General features: G+C 41.3%; 1 protein-coding gene across 1 annotated transcript in view; it reads left to right on the forward strand.

The window, feature by feature from the left end:
- The window catches only part of GLRA3 (glycine receptor alpha 3), a 152,286-nt gene that overhangs the window by 107,205 nt on the left and 19,013 nt on the right, over nt 1-26,068 (forward strand). The window contains exon 6 of the mRNA XM_090034714.1: nt 19,920-20,057. Coding sequence (XP_089890840.1) covers nt 19,920-20,057 — 138 coding nt within the window. The remainder of the gene's footprint in view (nt 1-19,919; nt 20,058-26,068) is intronic.

The raw sequence follows: 26,068 nt of genomic DNA on the forward strand, positions 1-26,068 counted from the left end.
AGAAAGAATTTGTTATACATAGCTCATTGCATAGCTCGAGCAAACATCTGCAGTATGTCTGAGTGTTTTACAACTTACCCTTTGTAAATTGACAATGTTTTAAATCAATCTCATCCACAACATGTAAAACAATTGTTTTATTACCATTCCTTATAAAAGTAAAATCAAACAATCCTCATTCTGAAGGCTTCCATTCTCCCTATACAGACCTTCCAAACATGTAGGAAAAATATTGCCAATTAATCTCTATCTTGCTTTCAGTTGTCTTGCTTGCTTCTTTTACTCTAACAAACTGTTCTTAATGGGGTTATTAGACTGCATCTCTATAAGCTCAAAATATACATGAACGCTTGATTTTTCCATAGACGTTGCAGGAGGGCAGATGCTGGAACACTTAAAGGTTTTTTTTCTTACAATAGGTAATTAGAAATGCTGCTCTATATATTTTTTCCTCCATCTGTTAACTACACAATTTCCCTAAACTGTGACTGATCATGCAAACCTTATTCATTTGAATAATTCTAAATAGGCAAGAGTACTATTTGAGTCCATAGGATTGCTTTTATAAGGATTACTCACCCAATTAAAGGTTACAAGGTAGGACTCAGTTATTTATAATGACAAGTTGAAACCTGCTCAGCTCACCTGCTGTCGTAATGAAGTCTTAAAATAGAAATGAGCAGCTTTTGTTTAGTAACAGATTCCTCACCAGTATTGCTACTGTTCCCCACAGGAAGCAGAGGTCTAAGTAACATTCATTTGCACCTTTTGTCCCATGATCATTCCTTAGTAACACATTCAGTCTTCACCAGTTATTCGAACAGCATTCCCAAGGTTCCTACAAGCCCCTGGAGCTACAGATATAGATAGGAACAGTGAAATGTACTACTTAGTTCATCAAGTTAGGTAGGAATATAATTCTAGTTATAAGTATTCATGTCTGCCCCAATTTTTATGAATAATCTTTACCAAAATATTAGTGGAAAATATTTTTATATTTTTTAACTACAGTGAATAATTTTTATATTAAAAAGAAGGAAAGTAATTGAATGCATATAGCAAGCATAGAAATAAATGAGGATGTGTTTTTGTCAGGGCAGCTTGAAGGCATCTGTGATAATTTGATCTCTGCTCTGTTAGAGTAATACAAAGTAAAGGCAACCAGAAATATATGTTTTCCTGTGGTAAATCTCCTAGGCAAAAGATTTTCCTTCTAATGTGTTAAAAGCTGCTTGTCTCTACGTTGCCCAACATCAAAAAAACAATTTAACCTTACTGCATCTGGTTATTCCTGTGTTACAGGGTACATCTGCACATGAGTTTTACTGCTGAGTTGACTATTAGCTTTGTAGTAAAGCATCACAATCTATATATGCACCAATTTTGTGGTGCAGTAAATTAACTCTGCCACAGGATAGTATTGTGGGGTCAATACTATCCTATGATGGAGTAATTTATTTGGCCGAAGCATGTGTAGACAGTGATGGGGCTGACTGGGGCTCAAGGGTGCTAAAGTACGAGGGGCTGCCTACCACCTAGCCCTGCATTTTAGCACCCTTGTGCCCTAGCCAGCCCCTCTGCCACCTAACACTGCCATCCAGAGCCCAGGGCTGACCCCTCGAATTGCCTGCCAACCTGGGGCTGCTTTGCCCCAGCTCAAAGTGCTGCAGTCTTGGGCATATGTGCAGACACTGCACCCAGGACAGTTTTCTGTAATGTAAACTGCACCAGAATTTATCACGTCACATTAACTGCACATATATATGTACCTACTGTTATTTGTGAAATTTGATATTGCAAAACCTAAAGCAATATCTAAAGTAACAGGCTTACATAAAGGTTAAGCCAAATAGCTAGGGAGAAACTGGCTACAAAATGTAGATATTTGTTAAGAAGTATGAAAATTTCTCAAATGGTTTTTTTTGGTAAGTATTCTCTCTCTTTAATATTTAAACTTAATGGCTTTTCACCTTCCTTTTCTCCTTCGTTGATCCCTGCAGAGGGCAATCAGTGGGGTCAGGCTCTAGACAGATAGCTAGAAGGGGGACAAAGACTTTGCATATAAGGAAAGAAATAGTAAATCTAAAAGCAGGATTGGGGTATGGTGTGCTGCATACAGTTCCCTTTTACCCAGCCCTACAGAACAGAGGCAGAGGAGGTAATACATTCTGGAACTAGGCTGTTTTTCTGTTAGCACTCCTACCACTGGGGCCAGAGAGCAGAGGCACTATTTGGGGTCAGAGTAGCTATGCAGGCACAGAGCCTCCATGCTCCCAAACCACAAGGTGAGGCAGTGACCACTCTCTCCCTGCTTGCAAGCTGAAACAATGATGAATTCACTGGGGGAATCTGTCAACCGTAATTTTTCCTCAAGGTAGAGGACATCCAATACATTGTGCTGTAGTTGCATTTGTAAAGTACACACAATCCTCAGACTTAAAACACAACTGGTTCCTGAAAAACACAACTTAAGTTGAAACATTGCAACTCAGAACCAATTTTCCCAGACAAAACAATGTTATAAAGGGGGATTGGTTCCTGAACCAAGGCCCAATACCCTATTTTCACCAGAAATAACAGAGTTTTGTACTCAATCAATTATAGATGAGTAATATAGATACATTAATGTATTTATATTGTAAGTAGCAAACAGATTGATTTGGAAAGGCTTCTTTGAGGTGACTTGGCTGAACTTTTTGAAGGGCTCTTGGTTGGACTATTTGAAGGGTCCTTGGCTGGAGTCTTCTCAGGAGTCTTGGCTGCAGGCTTTTCTGGAGTCTTGTCTGCTTTCTTAAAGTGTCCAAGGAAGTTTGGACAGATGTTCTCCAAGGAGATGGGCAATGCAGTGAATTTGTTCGCTGGCACCGCATCACGTCAGATCAAGTGTTGTAAAGTCAAAACTTACGTCAAAGTTGAAACAGGGTGTCAATCTATAAACGTTGTAAACAAAATGTTGTAACTGGAAACATATAAATGAAATGTTGTAACTTGAAACATAAGCTAAGGACTGTCTGTATGCTTTAAGTGCTGACAGTACATGCCAGTATAAAGATATGAAAGAATGGCAGAGAGAAGACAACTTAAAACCAAAAAAGAAAGGTTCTCATCTAAGGTAGATGAACTCCATCAAAAAAACCCCAAAACAAAACAAAACAAAACAAAAACCCATGGTAGTGATTCGGTGGTTGCTGCATAAGCACATACAAAAGCTTATCAACATTAACTCCATACAAAAAAGTTTCTGTAGGTTTCAGAAACAGGGGTTGAATTATGGGGGAGATCAGGGGGGTTGATCCCCCCTCTCTCCCATGAGATAGAAGCCCCCCTGTAAGGTTTCAAAATCATAACCTGCGGGGGCGGCGGGGGTGTCTCTAATTGGATTGCTCCTTCACTCAGGGGGATGCGTTAATCAATGAAATAAAAAAATTGTGATCATCTTGACCCCCCCCACAAGAGTCCAAGTGTAATTTGAACCCTGTTTTGAAGAGTACAAGGTTTAAGAAACATGAGGTCAGAACTAGGGAGCAGGTTTTTTTATTGACATGAGCACCTATAAACCCAGCAGGTTTGTAGTTAAAACTACATGCAGTAGTTAGTTCTGCTGTAAACAATATTCTGCCCTCTTAAGGTAGCGGAAAATATAAACAGAGGAGTCTGCATCTTCTGAGGGAAATATCTTTCTAGAATTACTTAGAAGTCATTTTAAAAGATGCCCAAGGAGTCAGAGATTAATTTTCCTGTAGATCATTAGGCATCATAGACCTGTCAGCTACACCCATGATTTACAATCTTCCTATACCCCTGAAGGAAGAACATAATAGCAATAGCACAATATTTTTAAGCATATTTTCTCCTGATATAGATTGTTTTTTGTATTCATTGGTTCATTCATTTAGCCCTTAATTTATTAGTCCATTTTCCAGTATGTTATATTTATTTTATTCATTTTCATTATTTTACAACAATTAGTTATTAATGATTAATAGTTACAATAAATATTTCTTGAGTTTGGAGTCACTCATGTTAAACTGGCAAATCCTCCACCTGCTCCATAATTTCTGCTCAGGTCACAGTTCATAGATCTGCCAAATGTTTTGCTTTCAGAACTGTAACTGCTGGCAGGTTCTCAGTTTTCACTTTCCTGAAGACATGCTTTTGGGCTGCCTTGCAGAAAAGTAGTGAAATCACTGTAGTCAAAATGATGGTATTTCCTACCTCAGCAGGATGCCTAAAGATTTGCTTGGATTCACTCAGCAAAGCAACATCATTCTTCAACATGGGAAAAATGAGAGCAGAACGCCGATAAATCACTGTAATGAGAAGAACTATAAGGAAAATGTCTAGTCAAATCAGACTCTTTCCATTTACTGTCTAGAATCTCTAGAGATTCTTGAGCATTTTCCTGCGTATGTGTGTTGATGAGATGGGTATGCAATAGTCTGACTAGGGTAAAATTATGTGGACAAATTTCTATCAGATGATTTAATCCTCAGATTTTCATCAGTAATTTACAGTTCTTCCTCTTTGGGTTAGATACCTTACTACAGAAGTTATGAAAAACGGTAGCACTTAGTTGGTACAGCATAATTAGTGCATTGGAAAACAGGGAAAACTCTAGGAACAGCTCAGTAGGGGGGTGCGAAGCAGGCCCTATTTGATTCAGATTTGGCCTGGATCAGGGACAATGATTTGATTCCTTGATTCCGGGGGCTGTCCTGCACCCTCCCTGGCAGACCCAGAAGTAGACCGAAAGTGCTTCTGGTCCATTTCTAGGTCTGCTGCTGAGCATGCTGGGGAGCCCCCTGTGCTTCTGTGGGACACTCCATGCACCACCACATTGCAGCAGTCACAAGCCCCTGCTACCTAGAGATATGTAGAAAAAAACCATTTAAAGCTGTCTCTATGTCCAAATCTCCAAATCTTTCCGAATCTCTCCGAATCAATTCGGAAGGTTCCAGTTTGATTTGGAGAGATTAAAGGGTCCTCTGATTCAATTCAGATTCAGAGATTTGGCCACCAAATCGGGCCAAATCTCTGCTGAACTGAATCAAGGACAAAAGCTTCGCAGAGCCCTACAGCCCAGCCCCTCAAATGGTGTAAAATGGCATAGTTTCATTAAGGTCTACAGATCCAAACGGACTTTCAGCAGGTGGGAACAGCCCCTTTATTTTTACATATGGTATTGTCCTTTATAACATACTTTAAATAATAATAATAATTTTTTGGAGATACAGATATGTATAGTGTGTGTGTATGTATTTACATTTTTTTCTCTCATCAGCATGCTGACTAAAGCTGATCAGAATATTTTTGACAAGATGTTTTTGACAAAGATTTTATTATAGCAGAATTTGTTTTGGCTTTTTTTTTGATCACAGAAGAGTGGCTTAATCTTAAACTTAATTTTAAACTGAAATGGCTTTAACTATCTAAGGACAGGAAGTTTGTGTGCCATTGCTATTTACAGGTATTTCTGTAGGGTTGAGTCCACTTCTTTGAAAACTGTCATCTGCAGGCTAGAATCACAAATAATTATCTGTCTAGTTAGGGAATCTTTGATTCCAAACAAAGACAGAACTGAGCTCTCTGGTATCTGTATATATTTCCTTTCTTGCTATTTAGTTGCGGATAAAAATCAGTACCCCTCTATAGTTCTGCTTCGTATGGTATCAAAGTTCTAATCAGACCACCTTTATCAGCTGTTCTAGTATTTCAGGCATTAATCTTGACAAAGTCTTGTTCACTTCCTATCCATTTTTACTCAATGATACTAAAAAAAAAAATTTACCTGCATTTTCTCATTATTGTCCTCTCAATACAGATTCACTTTTGGCTTGCTCTTGTTCTATGCTTCTGAGAGCATTTTGTCTGCTATCCAGCTCTCTCAATGAATAGCTTTGTTTCTTCTTGATACCTGTTTGCTCTGTTGCTTGATGCTGCTTTGTTTGCTTGTTAATCACATTTTCTCCTTTGCTGAAGGTCTCATTTTGCTGCTATGTTTTATTATGCACCTGTTCAGTAGTAATGTGAAAAAAGACATAACTCCATGTTAGTTTAGTTTTACAAACTTTTAATTAAGAACTATTAACAGAGATGCTGCCAATGCAGTTAAATCTTATTTATATGTACAGAATCCTTGGAGCTTCCTCTTTGCACTTCCCTGTTACTTACTATGCTCCTCTTTCCTAGTTTTCTGTAGAATGGTAAATGTATTATACTGTGATTTGCTACAGGCAACGCTCATGTGTTCCAGGAATAAAAAGGTCTTGATTTTGGTTAGAGGGCACAAGAAAGAGATCAGTTATATTTTTAAGCAACCTGGGTCCAGAAATTACAGTATTTTCTTGCATACCACATGGTGCCTCTCAGATAAGCCACTTAGAGTGTTTTTGGGAAGGCAGAATGAAGGAAAAAAGAAAAAAGGAGACTTTTTCAAAGTTATGCTTCAGTACATCTGGGGCAGAACCTAATATTTAGGTCACTCACCCTCCCTTTCCTGGTCAAGCAAAAGCTAACCCTTTCACAGCTGAACTGTTACCAGCTCTTAGTTGCTCTGTCCAAAAGCTGAGTTATAGCTGTTGCTACTGTAGCTATTGCTGAAGACAAGAGGCAAATCTAGAATTTGAAAAGAGCTATAAAAAAAAAAAAATTGCAGAGTTATGAAGTAGAAGAGAGACCAGGAGTTGCTAATTAGCAAATTCTTCAGCAAAATTGCCAAAGAAAGGATAACTTGATTAAGGGAACATGAAAGCCATTTCAAAGGGAAGTGGACCATTAACACCTGTTGAGTGAAGAGCCATTAGCAAAAAAAAAGGGGATTCTAATGAGCCATGAAGTCAATCGATTCCCTCAGTATTGGCTGTAGAGAAATGCCACTGCTGCTATTCTGGACAGAAAATCAGTTTCTTCACTTAAGACATGCACCCAAATTTTGGAAGACTAATATGGGAGGGAAACGTGCATGTGGCATGCAAGTAAGTATAATATAACATTTTATAAGAAGCAAGGTTTCTTGGTGCTTTTATTAGATCAGCTGGGTAGTGATCAATGGATTCAATAAATATAGGCATACAGCAAATGGAAAAAAAAAACTTTAATAGTGGAGCAGTGGACAATGTCTGCAGACCCATTCTGGCTCTGACTAACCAAATATAGTTACCACCTAAATGATGGACCATCTCCCAATTTATAATTTAGGGAACATCTCTAAATTATATATTTTTTATCACTACAAACGTATTTGAGTTGTTTCCTACCCTTTCATAAGACAAGGACTAAATATATTTGGTAATAAGTGTCCAGTAGTCCCAGGCATGTATGGAGGAGAGGAAGGGAGATAGAGTCAGACAAGCTAAGACAGCGGTACACGAGATATATTTCATACATTGTCTAACACAGGTTGAAGGGCCTAAAAAATTAATTTCCCATTGAAAGGGGGTACATGAAGTCTCAGTCTGAGACCAAGGGGTACTTTGACTGAAAAAGGTTCAGAACTGCTGAGCTAAGAGCACTCTTTTGTGTGCTCAGTCTCCAGGCTCCTAGTTCTGGAGGCAGAAAGGTATGAAAGGAATTATTCTCTTCAGTCCCAGGCTATAAAGGACAATTTCTTGTATAATTCTTGGGTTTTGGATATTACTGAGGATGGGCGAGAACCTTTTCTCCACATCCCTCCAAGGAAACTGGTGCCCCACACATAACTGATGAACATTTTGCTAGTCAACTGTGGGCTTGTAACAGGAAAGTACTCTAAGGCTCTGAACACATACAACATTTGAAGCTTTTCAAAGGGTGAGTGAGCAGATGCACACATCTTACGAAGTACTCCAAAAGTACTCCAAAGTAACAATGGATGAAAGAGCATGTGGAAGTACTTCATCCACAGAGCACAACAGGGGGTTGGTCAGGCCTCTGGCATCCAGGAGTGCTCTGCTATCCTCATCCCACCCACAGGGGAAGGGGGAACACAGCGTAGTCAGCCAGTGGACATTTTTCTATGCACTGAGCCAACTCTATGGCTGGGAAGCTAGAATCACTGCATACCTTTATCTCTGGTCACTTTCATCCGTGGTTATTTTGGAGTACTTCAGAGGATGTGTATATCTGCCCACTCACCCTTTGAAGTGCTTCAAATGTTATATCTGTTCAGAACTTTAGAATATCCATTCTTGTTACAAGGCTTCAGTTGACTAGCAAAGGGAAACAGAAACTAAGGAGAGGGAGCAGGAGAAGGGAGGTGAAAGGACTGTTTTGATCTTGACATGTGTAGCTGGCCAGTGACCGTCATACTTCCCTGAGTAATCTGGGGGAGGGACAGAAAAACAGCATACAAAGCAGCATTGTTTGAACTGAGCTCTCTGCCTTGGGGTCAGTTACTGAGCTGTGTCTTCCAGTCACTCAGCAGCATCAGAGAAAGGCTATCATTTCCTACTTGCTAGCCTGTTCCTAGCAAGTGGGATTCAATACCTTTTGCTTTCTGTACCCATTAATTTTATTATATTCATTCCTTCCTTTCAATTTATTCCTCCCCTAAAATCCTCTTTTTGTTTTTGTTAGTCTATTTTGATTCTTTTCCCCTAGAAAAGAAATCTGTGCTTTTTCTCACGGTGTGCATTCCATTCGCTGTGCATGGAAGCACAGCATATATTGCATATTATAACATAGAGTGTATTCATGAACACATACTACATATATTTATATAGTTTATTTATTACATAAATATGTACATACTTTACACAAATACACATTGGCAGTGTATAGGGTGTAGTGCACGTGCACCCCCTGACATCAGTCATGCACCCCCAGGAAGTACCAGCTGCGAAACAAGAAAAATAATTTGTAAATTCCCTTTGAGGACCAGGCCTGAGAGAATGGAGACAGGTAGTTGGGTGTCATTATCTTTGATAGATTTTCAGTGTGCGCTCATTCTGGTGCACGGTTGTTGCTTGGTGTCTCCTACATATTTTTAATGTACTGTGAAGATACCTCCATACTGGAGGTACTGTTGGCAGATTTTGCATGTCTTGTCATGGCATGGCCTGGATCCATTTGGTATGTTTTGGGCTGTAGAAAGTTGGCTTCTGGTGATGAGGTTAGTGAGGTTCAGTGCTTGTTTGAATTTACAAACCACTTTTCACAGCCAGGCCTCTGAGCTTCACTTCTTCATCAACCTCCTAAGTACAAAAACTCATGGACTCAATTGGAATGCTGACACACTAGAACCTGCTGGACATCTGATTCCCTAGGTACCTCTCCAATTTTACCTGCTACTTCTCCCCACCCCAGCCTGTCCCTTATCCCCCAGTGCTTCCATTTCCATTTTCACTGACTGACTTTCTTATCTGCATTGCATGCCAGCCTCTGGCTTCTTTATTATTTCTTCCACCCAGGAAGAGCACAAACACTGGCTGCAGGTGATTCCTCAGCCTGACGAAGGGTTTTTCAACCTGAAAGCTTGCTAAGATATATTTCTCCAACTATGCAGTTGGTCTACTAAAAGATACCAGATTGACCCAAAGAACCTTGTCTGCCTGTGCCTTGTCCTTCAACCAGCATGGCTACAACCTACAGCCTTAGCACCTGTCCCTAGTCAGCTGACCAGGAGGTGGCAGGGCCCTGGGCACACCTCAGGGCTGGGGCTGGCAAGGAGATTTCTCTGGAAACTGCTGGAGAAGAAGGTCCTTCAGAAAAGGAAAGAAAGGCTCTGTGACAGTTTGGCTGCCTGAGATGATAGTACTGCTGTGCTACTTACCTACCTGTTATTCTTTAAAGTGATGGACCAGGATGAGACTGTAGGGGAGGAGAAGTCCACACTGGGGCACACTACCATGTCATGCAGAGGCCCCAGCACCAGTGAGGGTGTGCCTTAACACACACACACAGTCACAGGTCACGAGTTTTGGTTGTCAGCAGTGTGAGGTAGTTTCCCAGAAACTCCTGCATCTATCTCCTTGAAACATGACAGGCTTTGTGGCCTCTCCCTGCTGTTCTTATTTGAATCAGGCAAGAAATTACAAAGTTATAGGCATTTTCATAATTTCCCATTATAGTTTATGGGCGAAACGTTGAAACAGTGAAACAGTTTCGACAAAACAAAATGAAATAGTGCTTCAAAACAAAACAGTGAAATGAAACACTGTCCCTTCAAAATGGCGAAATGGAAGTCAAAACAAAACAGTCCTGTTTCACCCAGCCCTACAAATAACCTATATTTTTTTCTTCTAAGCCAAAATATGTTCATGAACAGGTCAATATAGTTATACCATTTGTTGTATAGCTCTTCAGTTGAAATCAATGGAATTCTGCATGTCTGGCATTTACTGAGTCCTGTTAACCTTCTATTGTTTTGGTTTTTATTCCCTTCTCTATATTTTTCTCAGGGACCCAGGAACAAATAATAATTAAATAAATATCAGTGTCATTAGAAATGATATTATGTATTCAGTTACATAAAATAGTTAAAAATTGCAAGAAGATAATAGCGTATTTCATTCATTTGATAAGAAAAATATCTATTTTAAATATTACTTATGAACAGAGAGAAGCACTGAATGCTGCATGTTGGTTCCTGGGGGTTATAAATCTGTATTGCCATCAGCTTGTTTTCCCTTGGATTATCTCCCCCTTTCTGGCTCCCACTATTTTAATTTCCACTCTTCAAAATACAGCAGCAAAAAATCACCTTCCCTCCTAGACTGTGACCTGCTGCTGCCATCTTCAACATCCTTCCACTGACTTTTTCATACCTCCTTGATTAATTTCATTAAGGTCATGGTTCTCCATCCACACATTCTAGATCTCACCACAGATCACACTGATCTCTCATTTTTCCATGCCATTCCTTGTTCTCTTCACTTGGCTAATGGCTCTTACTATGGCCCCCCTTTGAAATTAGATTCATTAATTTTTTTTTTGTCAGAATTTCCTGTCATTGGGTGCAATTAAAAGAACAGCAATAATAGCTTTTTAACCACTCTGCCATTGCAGCTGTCTGCTCCAGCTTAGATGACCTGATAGCCTCACTAATGGCAACTGGGTTTCTTTCAACACTTGTGCTCTCACAATTAGGGGTTATGAGATGTGTGACAGTTGGAAATTTTTAACAAAGAAAGCCTAGTCATGCCTTTTTGTCTGAAACTGTTTATTAAAAGGGACCAACATCTCTCTCTAAATTGCATCTTCAATTACAATACTAGTACCAAAGACAAGCATCAAGCTGAGTGAAAAGCAGATTTCAGAATTATGCCTATACCCAGCCCCGCATCTATATTTGTGATTTTACAGTAACAGTCTCCTATTTACATATATTTTAAAAATATTTTCTCTCCAAATTATTACGTGAAAGACTTGCACAAATACACAACTAATTCACTTATTACACAGGACCAAAGAGATTGTGTATATAAAATGTAACCAGTCATATGAAGCATAGTCAAAAGTACAAAAAAAGTAAAAAAGATAAGTAGTGTTTTATAATTTTTGGCAATTTTCTGCAGTCATAATTTTAGGAGCACATTTTAGCAGAGACCTAATTCATACAGAAGTGCAATTCAAATTATAATGCCCCATCTGAATTAGAAGTTTTGTTACACGGTAAAAAAATATATTGGCAATGCTTTGGAAGAATACTGTGTATTCTTTAATCTGTATATTTGGATAGGATTATTAATTTAGTAGCAAGAGTAGTTGGAAACCAAAGAGAGGTTTTGAAGATCTAACTTTTGGACTTAAGCATCTAGGGATCTTAGCAGATTGTACACTTAAGATGTGATTAACCTGCCTAAATAGTAATGCAGCCACATGTTTGGGCAATAGCATGACATAACAGGAAACCAGTCACAAAATTATTCCATAAACATGTAATTTTTTTCTGTCTGGTTCCCATCACAACTTACATTAAATGTGGGAGGCTTCCCACCATGTAGCTTTGGGCTTTGTTGATAGCTCCTTCATGTCAGCAGGCTGAGAACTGTGTGGTACAGCCCCACATAGGCAGAACCCTACTGTTTTCAGGGTGCCAAGTCAAGGTGAGCTCACCTAATAGGATAGGGTATCAAGTCACATTGGCTGGCAGTGGCTGAGGAGCAAGGCACATTCTCGTGCCCAAGTAGTTGTGGCACTTGGAACATCCCATCCATGGGGACCTCAGGATTAGTAAGAGGTTCCCTGATCCTAGGGTCCCAGTATGCTGGGACCTGATTGGTGGTCCCAGTCCCAGGACTTCACTGGAACCTCAAACAGGCTGCACTGAGGTCCCAGGCCTAAGACTAACAGTCAGCTAAGCAGAGCTAACAATCAGACTAACAAACAGTCAGTCCCAGTCTCAAGACTGCATCATTTTACACCTGGCTGCAGACACCCAGCTTTCAACTTGCTGGGTACTGGAGTGTGGGAGGGGTCAGGATTGTGCTCCCCCTGCACTGGCAAGTAGTAATGGCACAACTGGGATCTGATCTCTAAATCACACATCCTGCCAGGCACATAGGGCTTGACAAGGGATGCAGTTGTTGAGATCAGGGATCAGATCTTATCACACCCAGAATGACTTTGTGCCAGGACTTGAGGTACACACAGGGCATGTTTATATGTGTAATTAATGCATACCCCCAGGGAGTCAGCCTGCCAGCCTAGGCCACTCTGACTGGGATCCATGTGCTGTGAAGGAGTTGGCTGAGGAATGAAGGTGCTTCAGCACACAGGCTTCCTGCCAGCTAGCCCTGCATTGAAGCACCCTCCAGCCCCAGCCAGCCCCATCACTGTCTACATGTGCACTGCGGTGCACAAAGCACTGCCACCTCAGGGTGGTACTTGTGTTTAGCAAGACTACCCTGCAGTGGTGTTTATTAGTCTACTGTGACCTAATAGGGCTGCACATGTAGATGGTGACATTTTACTGTGCAGCTAATTAGTTAGCTCCACAGTAAAGGTCTCCTGTAGATGTACCCACAGAGACCTGAAGCCCACATCCACAAAAGTAGTACTGCGGCAGTGTCCAGCACACTGTCATAGACTAAGACCTATTATTCTGTGTTTGGGCCATGCTCCAAAGAACTTAGCATAAGCATTTCTTAATTAACATTTTTATACCTGCATATACCTCCCCTCCACCCCGTGACAGGACATATAAGTCAATCCCTGATCCTCCCAGCACTGCTTATGCATTTTATATTGGATAAAAATACAGAAATAGCATCAGGAGCAAGGATCAGAATTCAGGGCTTCTACACCCTAGGTAATTACTATAACCTCTAGGCTATTATTAACGCTCTATCCTCTCCTGCTGTGTATTTGAAAGAAAGGGTCAGTGGTTACTATGTTTTGTATTTGTTAGATGCATGTGTTATTCATGCTCTGAGAACACATCTATCAGATCCTCCCTGATGACTTAAGAACAAGGATGACTACTTTGTGTATCCCAAATATGGATAGGCATGAGGAAGGCCCTGAGCCCTACAAGGATACTGGCAGTTCTGGGCATATACAGATGTACCCTACATCTAGGGTAAGCATAAGCGCTTGTAGTCTTTTAGACTTCAAAGAGGTTAGACAGTTTATCACTCTTTTGGACTAGAGCACCTTAATTCTAGTGATGGCCCATCATGCTTTTGTGGATCTGGGCTTTAATTTTCTTTGAATACTTTATTAGATCCTGTCGGGGATCAGCGGCCCCAAGGTCACGGTGGGCCGAGGGTGGTATCAGATCAGAACAGGCAGGATTAGCAGTGAGGAGTCTGAGTGGTACGTGGACTCGTGCGGTTTCAGAGTAAATTGGATTTTATTTACTTACGCTTGTGGAGCATAGGCAGAATTCTGGCTTCAGTTACAGTTAAATAACGAACAACAAATGGATCTGTTGGCCCATGGGGTTCTCAAGCCAAGCCCTTGCTTTCTAGCCAGAGGTTAGGGGTGGCTGCCCAACTCGATAGTCCCAGGACTAGTCAACAGCTCATTAACGGGATGAACGAATAACGAACTGTAACGTGAAGAACGGTGTGACACCAATCCAAAGTGGACGAAACAGATGGTCGTTAAGATGTCGAAGTCGATGTGGAGGTCGGAGTTACGATGTTGTAGCCAGTGGTCGAGATGCGGGATCGTGGTCGAAGTTGAAGTCGGAAATTAATTTGTTAGCCAGAGATCAATACGGAATAATCAGATCAAGACTAATTGAATAAATTGCAAAATTGTAGCTGTGAGGAGACCGGTGGGCCCAAAGCCCTCCTGAGGAGCAGTCCCTGCAGCCGCAGCCTCTGCTCTCAGGATCGGGTCGATCTCTCCCTGCGAGACAGTCTCTGCAAAGGCAGTATCTGTTCGCAGGTCGAGCGTGGTCTCCCTCCTGAGGAGCAGTCCCTGCATTAGCAGCCTCTGCTCTCAGGGTTCGGACAGGAGACCAGTGGGCTTAAAGCCCTCCTGAGGAGCAGTCCCTGTCAGGCCAGCCTCTGCTCTCAGGACGAATCTTCCCTGTCAGCACCACTGTCAGAACCAAAATACTCTCGCTCATTCTCTCTTTTGCTAACTAACTAACCCTCCACCAAAAAAACACCCTTGGGAGGGGCCCCCAAGTCTTTTATGACAACCAGGTGGCCAATCAGGTTGTCTTCTCTAAAGAAATTTCTAGTCTGATTACGTCATGCAGTCTGTAGACTGAGCATGTGTCTGGTCAGATTACTTCATCTGCTGAGTAGAACTGAGCATGTGCGCTGCCACAAAACTAGGTCAGTTGTGACTGACAAGCCACGGGTTGCACAGGGGACACATGCTGGGCATGCTGTGGAATTTTCCATAGGCCTTGTCTGCTTGTCTGCGCATGATCAAACTTAACTCTTGTGTTACCAGCATACATCCAAAATTTGGTCTGGACAGATCCTTGAAACCACTCCTTGGGTGCCACCCAGGTCCTCACATATTTAGCTGCTCATCAGTTTAACCTCAACAGCACTCACAAACTTGACATTCCCCTGCTTCATCTGTAGAGCCTGAATGAGTTGGCAGTCTCAGATCTCATCTGCCAGAATGAACTGGCCAACAAAGTCATAGGGGAAGAAATAATAGTACCTTTTCCCATTATATCCAGCAGCTCTGTGGTTAGAGTACTCATCTGGAATGTGACGAACTGGCCAATCTAAGTGTAGATTTTCTTAATGCCAATTGCTATGTATATACTATAGTTCTGCTATCACAAGAAAGAATATGATCCATCACAGATTAAGTTATATACAATACACACACCACTATGTTACCTCTATTATGATGTACTGTATTTCCTTTATCATTTCAACAGTTCTTCACAAAAAGCACTAAAACGCAGGAATCCTTTCAGCATTATCATAAACTCAGCTCTTTCACAGTACTGTTCATTCTGCAAGAATTTCTAAGAAAAATATAGCTTGGGGTTTTTAACTCAATGGTTCAGATTTGCTATTGTACAATTGACTTAGGCCTTACAAATGCTTTGTCTACTTTCTGCTTCATGTCCACAAGTGATGCTAGATCCTCCTTTCCTATTACTTTTTTACTCTGTTTTGGAGCTATACTGACTTATATAGTAAATGGAATTTTTAGGGGAAAAAAGCATAAGGGGAGTATATTTATTCATTTTTAAAAGTGAAGAATATTCTCTGTTAAAGTAATGCACACCAAGGTAGCAATTCCTCACTAAGCAAAAATCGAAACACAGATTAATCTCACAGGCTAAGTACAGACAGTCAAAAAGCCTAACGCTGAATCAATTCAATCTTCACAGGTTAGCCTACACTGCATAGATTGAACTGGTAAGCAAATGAACAGACATTAATTTTGATTCTGGAAATGCAGCCACATGCCTGCAGTGGTTCAGGCTATACGCCAGGGGGTGCTACAACACACCTCCCTGATTGGCTGGAGCAGACAGCTTGAGCCGAGATTAGCCCACTCACTCTGCAAGGGGTGGGCGTTGCAGGGGAGGTATAAAGCATCCTGGGACACTGGGGGCCTGTGAATTAACTTAAATTTGGAGGGGAACTGGGCCAGAAGTTCAATAAACTGATTTAACGTAAATCAGTTAAGTCTGATACTACATCCCTACAGCTTTATCTTAAACTGGTTTCAGCCATTTTGAAAGTGGTTTATGTGCACTGAACTTCTGGTTTGTTACAGATCTCAACCAGTTTGTAATCACTTATACCGGTTAATGCGTAACTTCTGTCCCTAGCTATAGAGTCAGAGATGGTATAACTTACATCTTCCTACTCTTGTGACACCATTATATATTTCCTTAACTTAGCAGGTCAAGTTTAGTGGTAGCATATATAGGATGTTAGAAGAAAACATGCATGATACCATTTTAGATTCCTTTTACTTAGACTCAATTCTACTAACACCTGTTTGTGTTTTAGTGCAAAAATATAATGTCGAGCTTCAAAACTAAATTTGTGCTATTTCAACGTGTCAGCTCTGTAATTTTTATATTTTAACAGAAACAAATTATGATAAATGTACCATATCAAAGTTTGGCAGAATGTGTTAATATTGAAAACAAACGGTACCATAGGAAAAACTGTGATCTGGGTAGGCAATTACAATTACAAACTAACATTATAAATGAATGAATGTGATTTAGTAAAACACATTTTGACACAGCAGTTGTTTCTTGTCAGTTCAGTGACTTTTGCTCAGGGGACATTTCTCTTGGTTATAATCTACATGCTTCAAATGATAATCTGTTTTACACACAGCTGCTTTCATCTGAATGCATGCAAAAATTGATAAGAGTTATACATACTTCAAGATTTCATAGTATAGGGCAGTCAGTGCTGTATTTTAAAGCTGGGTATAGCATGGAATGTCATGTATTGTAAAACAATGCAGGGATATAAGAATGTTGCCACTTTTATTTAATGGAAGATTTAAATTAACTCTACACAACACCTATTCTTAAACATGGAGACAATATGACAACTTAAAATGTTATGATTTCAGTTTCAGCAGACTGCTCCAAACCCAGTGAAAGATAAATAAAATACTTGTGTTAGTATAAGACTTAACACAATGAAAGCAACAGTTGCAAAGTAGAGCAAACTGTCTTAAGCTGATTCAGTTAAAGCAGGGGTTGTCAACCAGGGGTAGGTATACCCCCAGAGGTACTTAGAAAGACTGTAGGGGGTACACACAGGTAGGTGGGCAGGGATGGAGTGTGCCCCAGGGTGCAGTGGTGGTGGCTCCCCTGGCATGTTCCCATAGTTTGCCTCTTACCAATGCTGGGGGGGAGGGGGGCGCGCTACAGAGAATTCTGAAGTGGCTTCAGCCCCTCCTGTAACCCTGCTCCCAGTGCCACCAGTGCCTGCCCTGAGCACCGCCTGGCCCAGCCTCCTACTGGGAAGAGCCCAGTGCTGCCATGGCCCCAGCCTGCCTCGTACGCAGATCCAGGGGCATGCACCCCCCCATGCCCTCCTGGGGTGCATGCAGCAGCAGAAGCCACTCCCCCCACACCCTCCAGACAAGCTGCTCATAGCTCCATCCCACACCCACCCTGCCCTGGCTATGCAGCACCTACCCCAGCCCCATTCCCTCCATCACTGTGGGGGTCTCAATCTGCATCCCCTTTGAAAATAAGAAAAAAATAAGGCAGTACAGGAGTTGAAACTTTGAGTCAGAAGGGGTACACTTATTTGAAAAGGTTGGAAACCCTGAATTTAAGTTATGAAATATGGCCAGGCCACACAGAATGCAGGCTTGTCTCAGGCATATTCTCTTCACTGGTGAACTCAGGGTTTCAGTGCACTACAAAAAGATTTTATACGTGTAGACACAGACAAGGTATAATGAAGTAATTGAATTGTGCAGGGGAGAAGGACCATGGACTTTTCTCATGCATTAAGCAGCTTATTAGAGGAGTTCTATTATATAGACTGAAGTTCAGTGTTTCAGGCAGAAGGGGTTACCCTTTAGGAGAGTTGTGAACATTAATTTGGTAATAAAGATGGAAAGCGCTTTCCAGTTCTTAGTGACTAAGTCTACACAGACCATCAGCATTCTTGTACCTAATTCTTCAGGCAACATGCTAAAACAGCAAAGACCACAGATGTACTAAAGCTACATAATTCAGATGTAGGTATGAATTTTGAACACCATGTCCTGGTGGTTTTACCTGTTCTATCACTAAGGGACACTTGTGGCATTCAGATCTGGAATCTAGTTGCAATGTCCCATTCAGGGTGTTAGACTTCGGGCAGGCTTACCCTTTAATTCATTTCAAACTTGAAGGAAGCAGGTGAAGCAAAAGCAGGTGAATTCCAGGTAGCTGCTCAAACAGAAAATATGGAGACATTTTCTGCCTTGTGCCCAGGAGATGTTCTGGAGCATAGTACACTGTGGATAACCCCTCCTAGTAGCTTTTGAAGCTTGCATGTTAGAGCACTAGCTTGAAGGGAAGGTACAGCCTACTTATAGATTAGTGTCCAGCCAGTTCTGAAACCAGTGTGTGCACAGAGGAAGCAGTATGGGGAAGAGAGGGGAAAAAGGGTCATGGCCAAAACTCACTTACCCCTTCCCATTTCCTTTCAGACAGGTAACACTGGTGTTTTGCATGGGCAAGATTTCCCCAGCGGGATACAAGCAGCTATTAAGCAAAGTGTGTCTGCATATGTGGGTTCCTATGGCTAAGCACAGGCAGTCAGAAAGCCAAAGGCTGAATCAATTTGATCTCTGCAGGTTTGTTTAAACTTCATAGATTGAACTGATAAGCAAGTGAACAGACATTTACTTTTGATTTCCGAATTGCAGCCACATGCCTGCAGTGGCCCAGACCAGGAGCTGCTGGGGAGGAGGGAGGTGCTAGAGCATACCACCCTGCTTGGCTAGAGCAGACAGCTTTAGCCAAAGCTAGCCCACCCACCCTCGGGAGGGAGGAGTTGCAGGGCAGGTGCAAAGAATCCTGAGATGCAGGGGGACTGTGAGTGAACTTGAATCTGAAGAGGATCTTGGACAAAATTTGAATAAACCGATTTAACCTAAATCAGTTAAGTCTGATACTGCATCCCTACAGGTTTATCTTAAACCTGTTGTTTCAGCCATTTTGAAAGCGGTTTATGTGTAATGAACTTCTGTTGTGTTACGGATTTGAACCGGTTTCCGATTGCTTATACTGGTTTAGGTGTAATTTCTCTCCCTAGCCTGTGTCATTCATTATCAATGTGAGCATTTACCTAAGCCAGAGTCTAGTTCTTGGTTAGTATTTCTACTGTCTAGTTCTGATGCTGGTTTTTACAGTATTAACTCTGTACAAAAAACTACATGCACCAAATTAAAAACTACTCTTCCTGATGCTACAAGTATAACATTGATTTATATAAAAACATAATATCAATACAGCCTTAGGGGTAGACATCTAGTCATGCAGGAAACTGGATATTAATGTTATGTTCCATTTCAGCCTTATGTCATCACATCATCAAATAATGCAATTCTATTTTTCTTTGAAGCTAGTGCAAAAATAAAATGCATTTTCAAAGTAGATATGGCCTCAATCCAACAAAAAGAACTGTAGGAATCCATCTATATGGTTCTTTTTGCAGGATTTGACCCTAAATTGCTTCCAGGTAATTTAGATCTAGAGAAGAAACTCTATAATGTACTATCAAACAACTCGATACCTTTGCAAAATATAAGTGTACTTGTCTTAATGACTCAGGGAGTTAGCCTTCCTGCTTCTTTTGAACCTTTTTAAAATCCCACACTTAATTCAGCTTTCTGTTTTCATAAGGGACCCCCATAACTTTATCAGCCTAGATCTGCAAGGCTGAGAATGAATGGTGATGTACTTTCTTTGAGTGGTACATTGGGGCCCATTATATTTTCTCATTCTATGTCATTTATAGGACATAAATATTAGGTGTATCACCTGCATTTTTAAATTAGAAGTAGACATGGGTTGTATTTTTTCCTAGTTGGATACACCATGAATGATCTCATTTTTGAATGGCAAGAAACAGGAGCTGTACAAGTAGCAGAAGGACTCACTCTGCCACAGTTTCTGTTGAAAGAAGAGAAAGATTTATGTTATTGCACCAAAAACTACAACACAGGTAGGAGAGTTTTCTAGTCCACTACAACTGGAAAGACAGCAGCTGCAACTTTGTTATTCTTAATAAAACACTGAATACATCTAAAGATTATAACACTTATGTTTGTTTCACAGAATAATGTGCTCTGAAATAATTGACATGATGACACTAAACTGTTGCCAGGTACTTGAGAAGATGGATGGACAGACACACAGGCAGACTTGAAATACTTCAATTGTCAAGAACTTTATGTCCTGTTTGCGATTTCTGCAGGAGCAGAACATTGTAACTGTAAAAAGGTTTATTGACTTAAAACTGTTACATAGCATTTCTCACTAAAAACAAACTGGAAGACCTTTGGGTGTTTATACATGTGCTCTGGGAGCCACTCTAATTAACAGCACCCTGAGCGTCACATGTATCAGTGTTCCCATGCTGAAGAATGGCAGCGGGGGTACTTTAAAACTCATTCGAGCTTTAGTTCAAGTGCCCCCACTGCTATTTTTCAGCGTAGGGACACTAATACATGTGATGCAAGAGTCTGTTGAAATGCAGTAATTACCATGCTCCAGCAGACTCAATTAATTGAGTCTGCTCCACTGCACTCAAATTATAGCATGTCGGAGCAGCCTGCCTGCACATGTATAGGCAGTCACCCATAGTGTCCAGGAAGTCCAACCAGCTACCTCTTTCTCTAATCTCTGTTTTGCACTGTTTTATTTCCAACAGAAACAGTATTAAACAATGAAAGAGAGAATATTTTAGTTCGGTTTCTAATATTGCAGATCATACATCTCCACAGAGAATGAATTAGGACAAAACTAGTTCTTCAATATTTAAATTATAATATAGAGGGGCAGTCAGACTGCCCCCCTCCCCTTCCACCTGGCCTGCATAAGTTTCCCAGTAAGCAAAGGTATACATGGAGCTATAAATGCAAGGTAAAAAATCAATGGAGAATTCTACCATGGCAGGTATGCAGGCTGTTGGAAGTTCTCTGTAAATTAAAGCAGCTGCTTTACTCTGGGGCTACACTAGTCTCCATCACAGTCAGAACCTGGACAGCACAAGCATAATTGAAAGGCACCTTTCCTTCCTCTCCTCCAGACTGCACCTTCTGTGACACTTCTCATGGGTCATGATCTAGCCTGGATGCTTTATTTTTTGTTCGCCTTCAATCTGGAGTTCATGCCATAAAACTGGGAGAAGTTTTTGTTTTTACTGTTTTAATCCTTGCACCCTTTGTCTTTCTTTTTTCTTCTACATTCAACATCATGATTATCAAATGTTGTGTGGGCAGTAAAAGATGATGGCAAAAGAAACAACAACCACAAGTGTTCCTTTTTCCTTCATAATGTTATACTAATCTGCAATCACTTATGTGCAGTTTGTGCTTGAGGACACACTGTTTATGTCAGGCACTTGTAATGTGATTCTGTGCACTGATACTCCATTAAGAAACATGCTGTAGAAAAATCAATCATGATTTTTGAAAACCAGTATCTTTCACTCAGGCATACAGAGTAGAATAAATGGATTATTAAAAAGATGCTGAGTGACTACAGATAGCATGCAGAAGGTGCTCAGTTATTATTTATGTTTAAATTTAGTTACAGCACAAAATATATAGCTTCTTTCTTCTCTTTTTGAGACATAATAGAAATAGCACAATCAGTAGTCAGCCTGTGGAATGAATGTGGTGAAATTTCACCATGAAAATGGACCTATGTATGTCTCGTTTATGCCTTGAAATGCCTAGGAGTGCCATCTGTGCCTAGAAATGTAACGGTACTAGTAACAAACTAGAACAAATATAATTAACATCCTGGGACAAAAACATTAAAGCTCCCACCCTTTGGCTCTGTGTACCACTTTGACCAGGAATAGATTAGGAGAATGATGAATGGGAATACTGCATACCCTAGCAACACAACCATAGTAACCAGAAAATCCATCTTTCATCCTCATACATTTTTTAATTATAAATACAGCTTTGCTTTTACCTACATTTACCACCTACAAACACACATGCTCCTTCCTGAGCCTCCACACAACACATGCAATCATAAGTCTAGCCATAGATACCAAATGCTGAAAAAAACAAAAAACGGCATCACCCTACCTACATAATGCGTCTATAAACCTTGCAAGCAAAAATGTCCCTAAGTGAAAACTATTACTGCAAACTGCTTCCATTTAAAACATATAAACATAAGGCATTCATTCTGTGTCCAGCTAGTCCAGTATAGCATCTCTGACCGTGACAAGTAGTATATACCATAGAGAGAGAATATATATAAGGCATGTCTAATATAACCCATCCCATGGCCTCAACCATCATTGGTATGGAGAATGTCAGAAGATACCCCCCTGGCCCCAAACTGTTCTATGTAATAGTTCTCAGTGAACCTGTCCTCCATGAATTTGTCTAATCCATTTTTGAAAACGGTTGTAGTATCTGCCTCTACAGTCTCTTGTAGCAATGAATTAAAAAAGTCAACTATGTGCTTGGTAGAAAGTACTTCCTCTTGTTTGTTTCAAACCTTTCAGTATGTAGCCACTGGTTCTTATATTCTGGAACTTTGTAGATAACAGTTCCCTATTTGCTTCATTCACATTCTTCATAATTTTAGAATGATCAGTCCACTGCCACACATTCTTGACTGTCCTGTTTAATGACTATTAATGAATCCATCATCCATTAATTTGTCTAGTCCCTTGGTGAACCTTGCTATACTATCTGTTTCTACAGTCTCCTGTGGCAATGAGTTCCACAAGATAACTGTGTGTTGCATAAAAATGTACTCTCTTGTTTGTTTTAAACCTGGCTCCTGCTATAGCTGTAGTGGGTGCTCCCTAGGTTTAGTATGCTGAGATTTGATGAAAAACACTTCCCTATTCACTTTGCCGACAGTGGCCATGTATACACAACATGCTGACTGTGCAGTCATTACTGCACAGTCATTTAGTACTTGTATAAACAATAGGGATGTGCAAAACGGGCCCTATTCAATTTGGATTTGGATTCGGCCTAAATCAGGGACAATGATTCAATTTGTAGATTCAGATCAACGTCCCCAATTTGATTCAGCTGAATCCAAATCTGAAGATTCAATGCCGATTTGTAGAATCAGCAATTTGGACATAGACACAGCTTTAAAAGTTTTTTCTACATACCTCTAAGTACTGGCATGGCTCATGAATGCTGTGATGCTGGGGTGGATGGAGCATCCCACAGGAGCATGGGGGGATGCTCCCCTGCATGCTTGGTGGCTAACCCGGAAGTGGAAGGGAAGTATTTCCGGTCCAGTTCTGGGTCCACTGGGGAGTGTGCTGGGGACCCTCCCACACCTCCCTGCCTCAGTAATCAGCCATGGAGGGACCCTGGGTGCCCCTCCAGACCGAGGAGGCATCAGTTACCAAGCCAGGGGAGTGCAGGGGGGCCCCCTTGCACTTTCCCCAGCAGACCCAGAAATGGACTGGAAGTGCTTTTGGTCCACTTCCAAGTCTGCTGTTGAGCACACTGGGGAGCCCCCAGTGCTTCTGTGGGAGACTCCATGTGCCCCAGCATCACAGCATTCACAAGCGATCTGCTACCTAGAGGTATGTAGAAAAAAACATTTAAAGCTGTGTCTATGTTCAAATCGCCAAAACTTTCTGATTTGATTCAGAGGGTTCTGATTCAATTCAGAGAGATTAAAGGGTCCTCTGATTCAATTTGGATTCAGAGATTTGTCCACCGAATTGCACCGAATCTCCACCGAATTGAATCAGGGACCGAAGCTTCACACAGCCCTAATAAACAAGTACTAAATGACTGCACAGTAACCCAAGTTATTGTGCAGTAGTGCTGATGAACGTCTTTTTGTGATGCTACTACACAGTAGCCTAATACTATGTAGGAACAGTGAATGTAGGGAAAGCAGTGGACATAATACACCTTGACTTCGGTCAAGGCTTTTGATACTGTTTCCCACAGCATTCTTGCAAGCAAGTTGAGGAAGCATGGATTGGCTGAATGGATTGTATGCTGAATAGAAAGTTGTCTGGAGTGTTGTGTGGCTGCAGTCAATGGGTCAGTGTCTAACTTGCAGAATATCAAGTGGAGTGCCCCAGGGATCAATCCTGGGGCCAGTTTTGTTCAATATATTCATTAATGATCTGAAAGGTGGGATGGATTGCACTCTCAGCAAATTTGCAGATGACACCAAGCTAGGAAGTATAGTAGATACACTTGAGTGTAGGGTTAGGATTCAGAGTGACCTAGACAAATTGGAGGATTGGGCCAAAATAATTCACATGAGGTTCAACAATGACAAGTGCAACATCCTGCACTTAGGACAGAAGAATCCCATGCACTGCTACAGCCTGAGGACTGACTGGCTAAGCAACACCTGTGCAGAAAAGGACCTGTGAGTTACAGTGGACAATAAGATGGATATAAGTCAGCAGTATGCCCTTGTTGCCAAGAAGATTAATGGGATACTGGACTGCATTAGTAGGAGCATTGCCAGAAGAACAAGGGAAGTGATTATTCTGCTCTATTCAGCACCGGTGAGGCCACATCTGAAGTACTGTGTACAGTTTTGGATCCCCCACTATAGAAAGGATGTGGGGAAGTTGGAGAGAATCCAGCAGAGGGTGAAAAAAATGGTTTGGAGGCTGGGGCACGTGATTTATGAGGAGAAGGCTGAGGAAACTGGGATTATTTAGTCTGCAGAAAAGAAGACAGAGGGGATTTGACAGCAACCTTTAACTATCTGAAGGGTGGTTCCAAAGAATATGGAGCTAGACTATTCTCAGTGGTGACAGATGACAGAACAAGGATCAATGGTCTGAAAGTTTAAGTTAGATATTAGGAAAAAAACTCTTGCACTAGGAGGGTGGTGAAGCAGCGCAACAGGTTACCTAGAGAGGTGGTGGAATCTCCATCCTTGGAGGTTTTTAAGGCACAGCTAGACAAAGTCCTGGATGCAATGATCTAACTGGAGGTGGTCCTGCTTTGAGCAGGGGGTTAGTTTCATAGTGGTTAGGGTCAGAAGGGACCTAAACAGATCATCAGGTCCGACCACCTGCCCCGGCCAGGAACGAGTGTGGGGTTTTAACACCCCAGCCAAATATCTGTCCAGCCTTCTTTTTAAGACCCCCAAGGTAGAGCTCCCTTGGGAGTCCAGTCCAGAGCCTGGCAGCCCTAACTGTAAAGTAATGTCTCCTGATGTCCATCCAGCCTGAACCTTGTCTCTAACAATTTGGGCCATTATTCCTAGTAACTCCCGGTGGTGCCTGGGGGGACAGAGCTTCACCCAATTTCCTCTGGTCCCCCCTGGTGAGTTTGTAAACAGCCACCAGATCCCTTCTGGACAATAAGGGACCTCCTGAACCCCCTCCAATCCCAATCTTCTATGATTCTATGATTCTACTGAATAGTAGTATCACATCACAGGTTTTGCCACACAGTGCTACTGTGCAGTAGTATCGGGCTACTGTGCAGTTAGTGTCTCATGTATATGTGGCCCATGTTCAGATAAATTTGTGTCACTGTTGATCCATCTGCAGAAAAAAAGCATATGCTAGTTTTTTTGTGAAGTAATACTCAGTTAAAGCAATCGTCCAAAGCATAAATAGGTAAGGACTTTTTATGATACCCTGTATTGAACCAAGTAGTTAGGTGGCCTAGTCTAGTTAGGATAGACTTCTGGGCACCAAGTTCTTGTCCTGAGGTCTAAGCACCTGAAGAAGACCTGAGGAAGGACACCTGATGCCCAAAGCTAGTCCAACAGCTCTCCCAAGTATGCAGCTAGTCCAATAAAAGGTATCATAAAATCTCCTTGCCTGTCACACATTTCCTTTACCATCATGGCTACAACAACACCCTGGCCCTACTTGAGCATAAATAGGAGATTGTCAAAGACAGAAAGAGCAGTTAGGCCGCTGACCATCTCAAAACACAAAAGACCTGATTCCTCTGTTCTTGGCATTATCTTTCCACATCCCACCCTTTAAAATGATTACTCTTAAGTTGATGCTGAAGC

This window comes from Crocodylus siamensis, chromosome 2 (genome assembly GCF_052110815.1).
Source record: "Crocodylus siamensis isolate JL-2025a chromosome 2, ASM5211081v1, whole genome shotgun sequence".
Lineage (NCBI taxonomy): Eukaryota > Metazoa > Chordata > Crocodylia > Crocodylidae > Crocodylus > Crocodylus siamensis.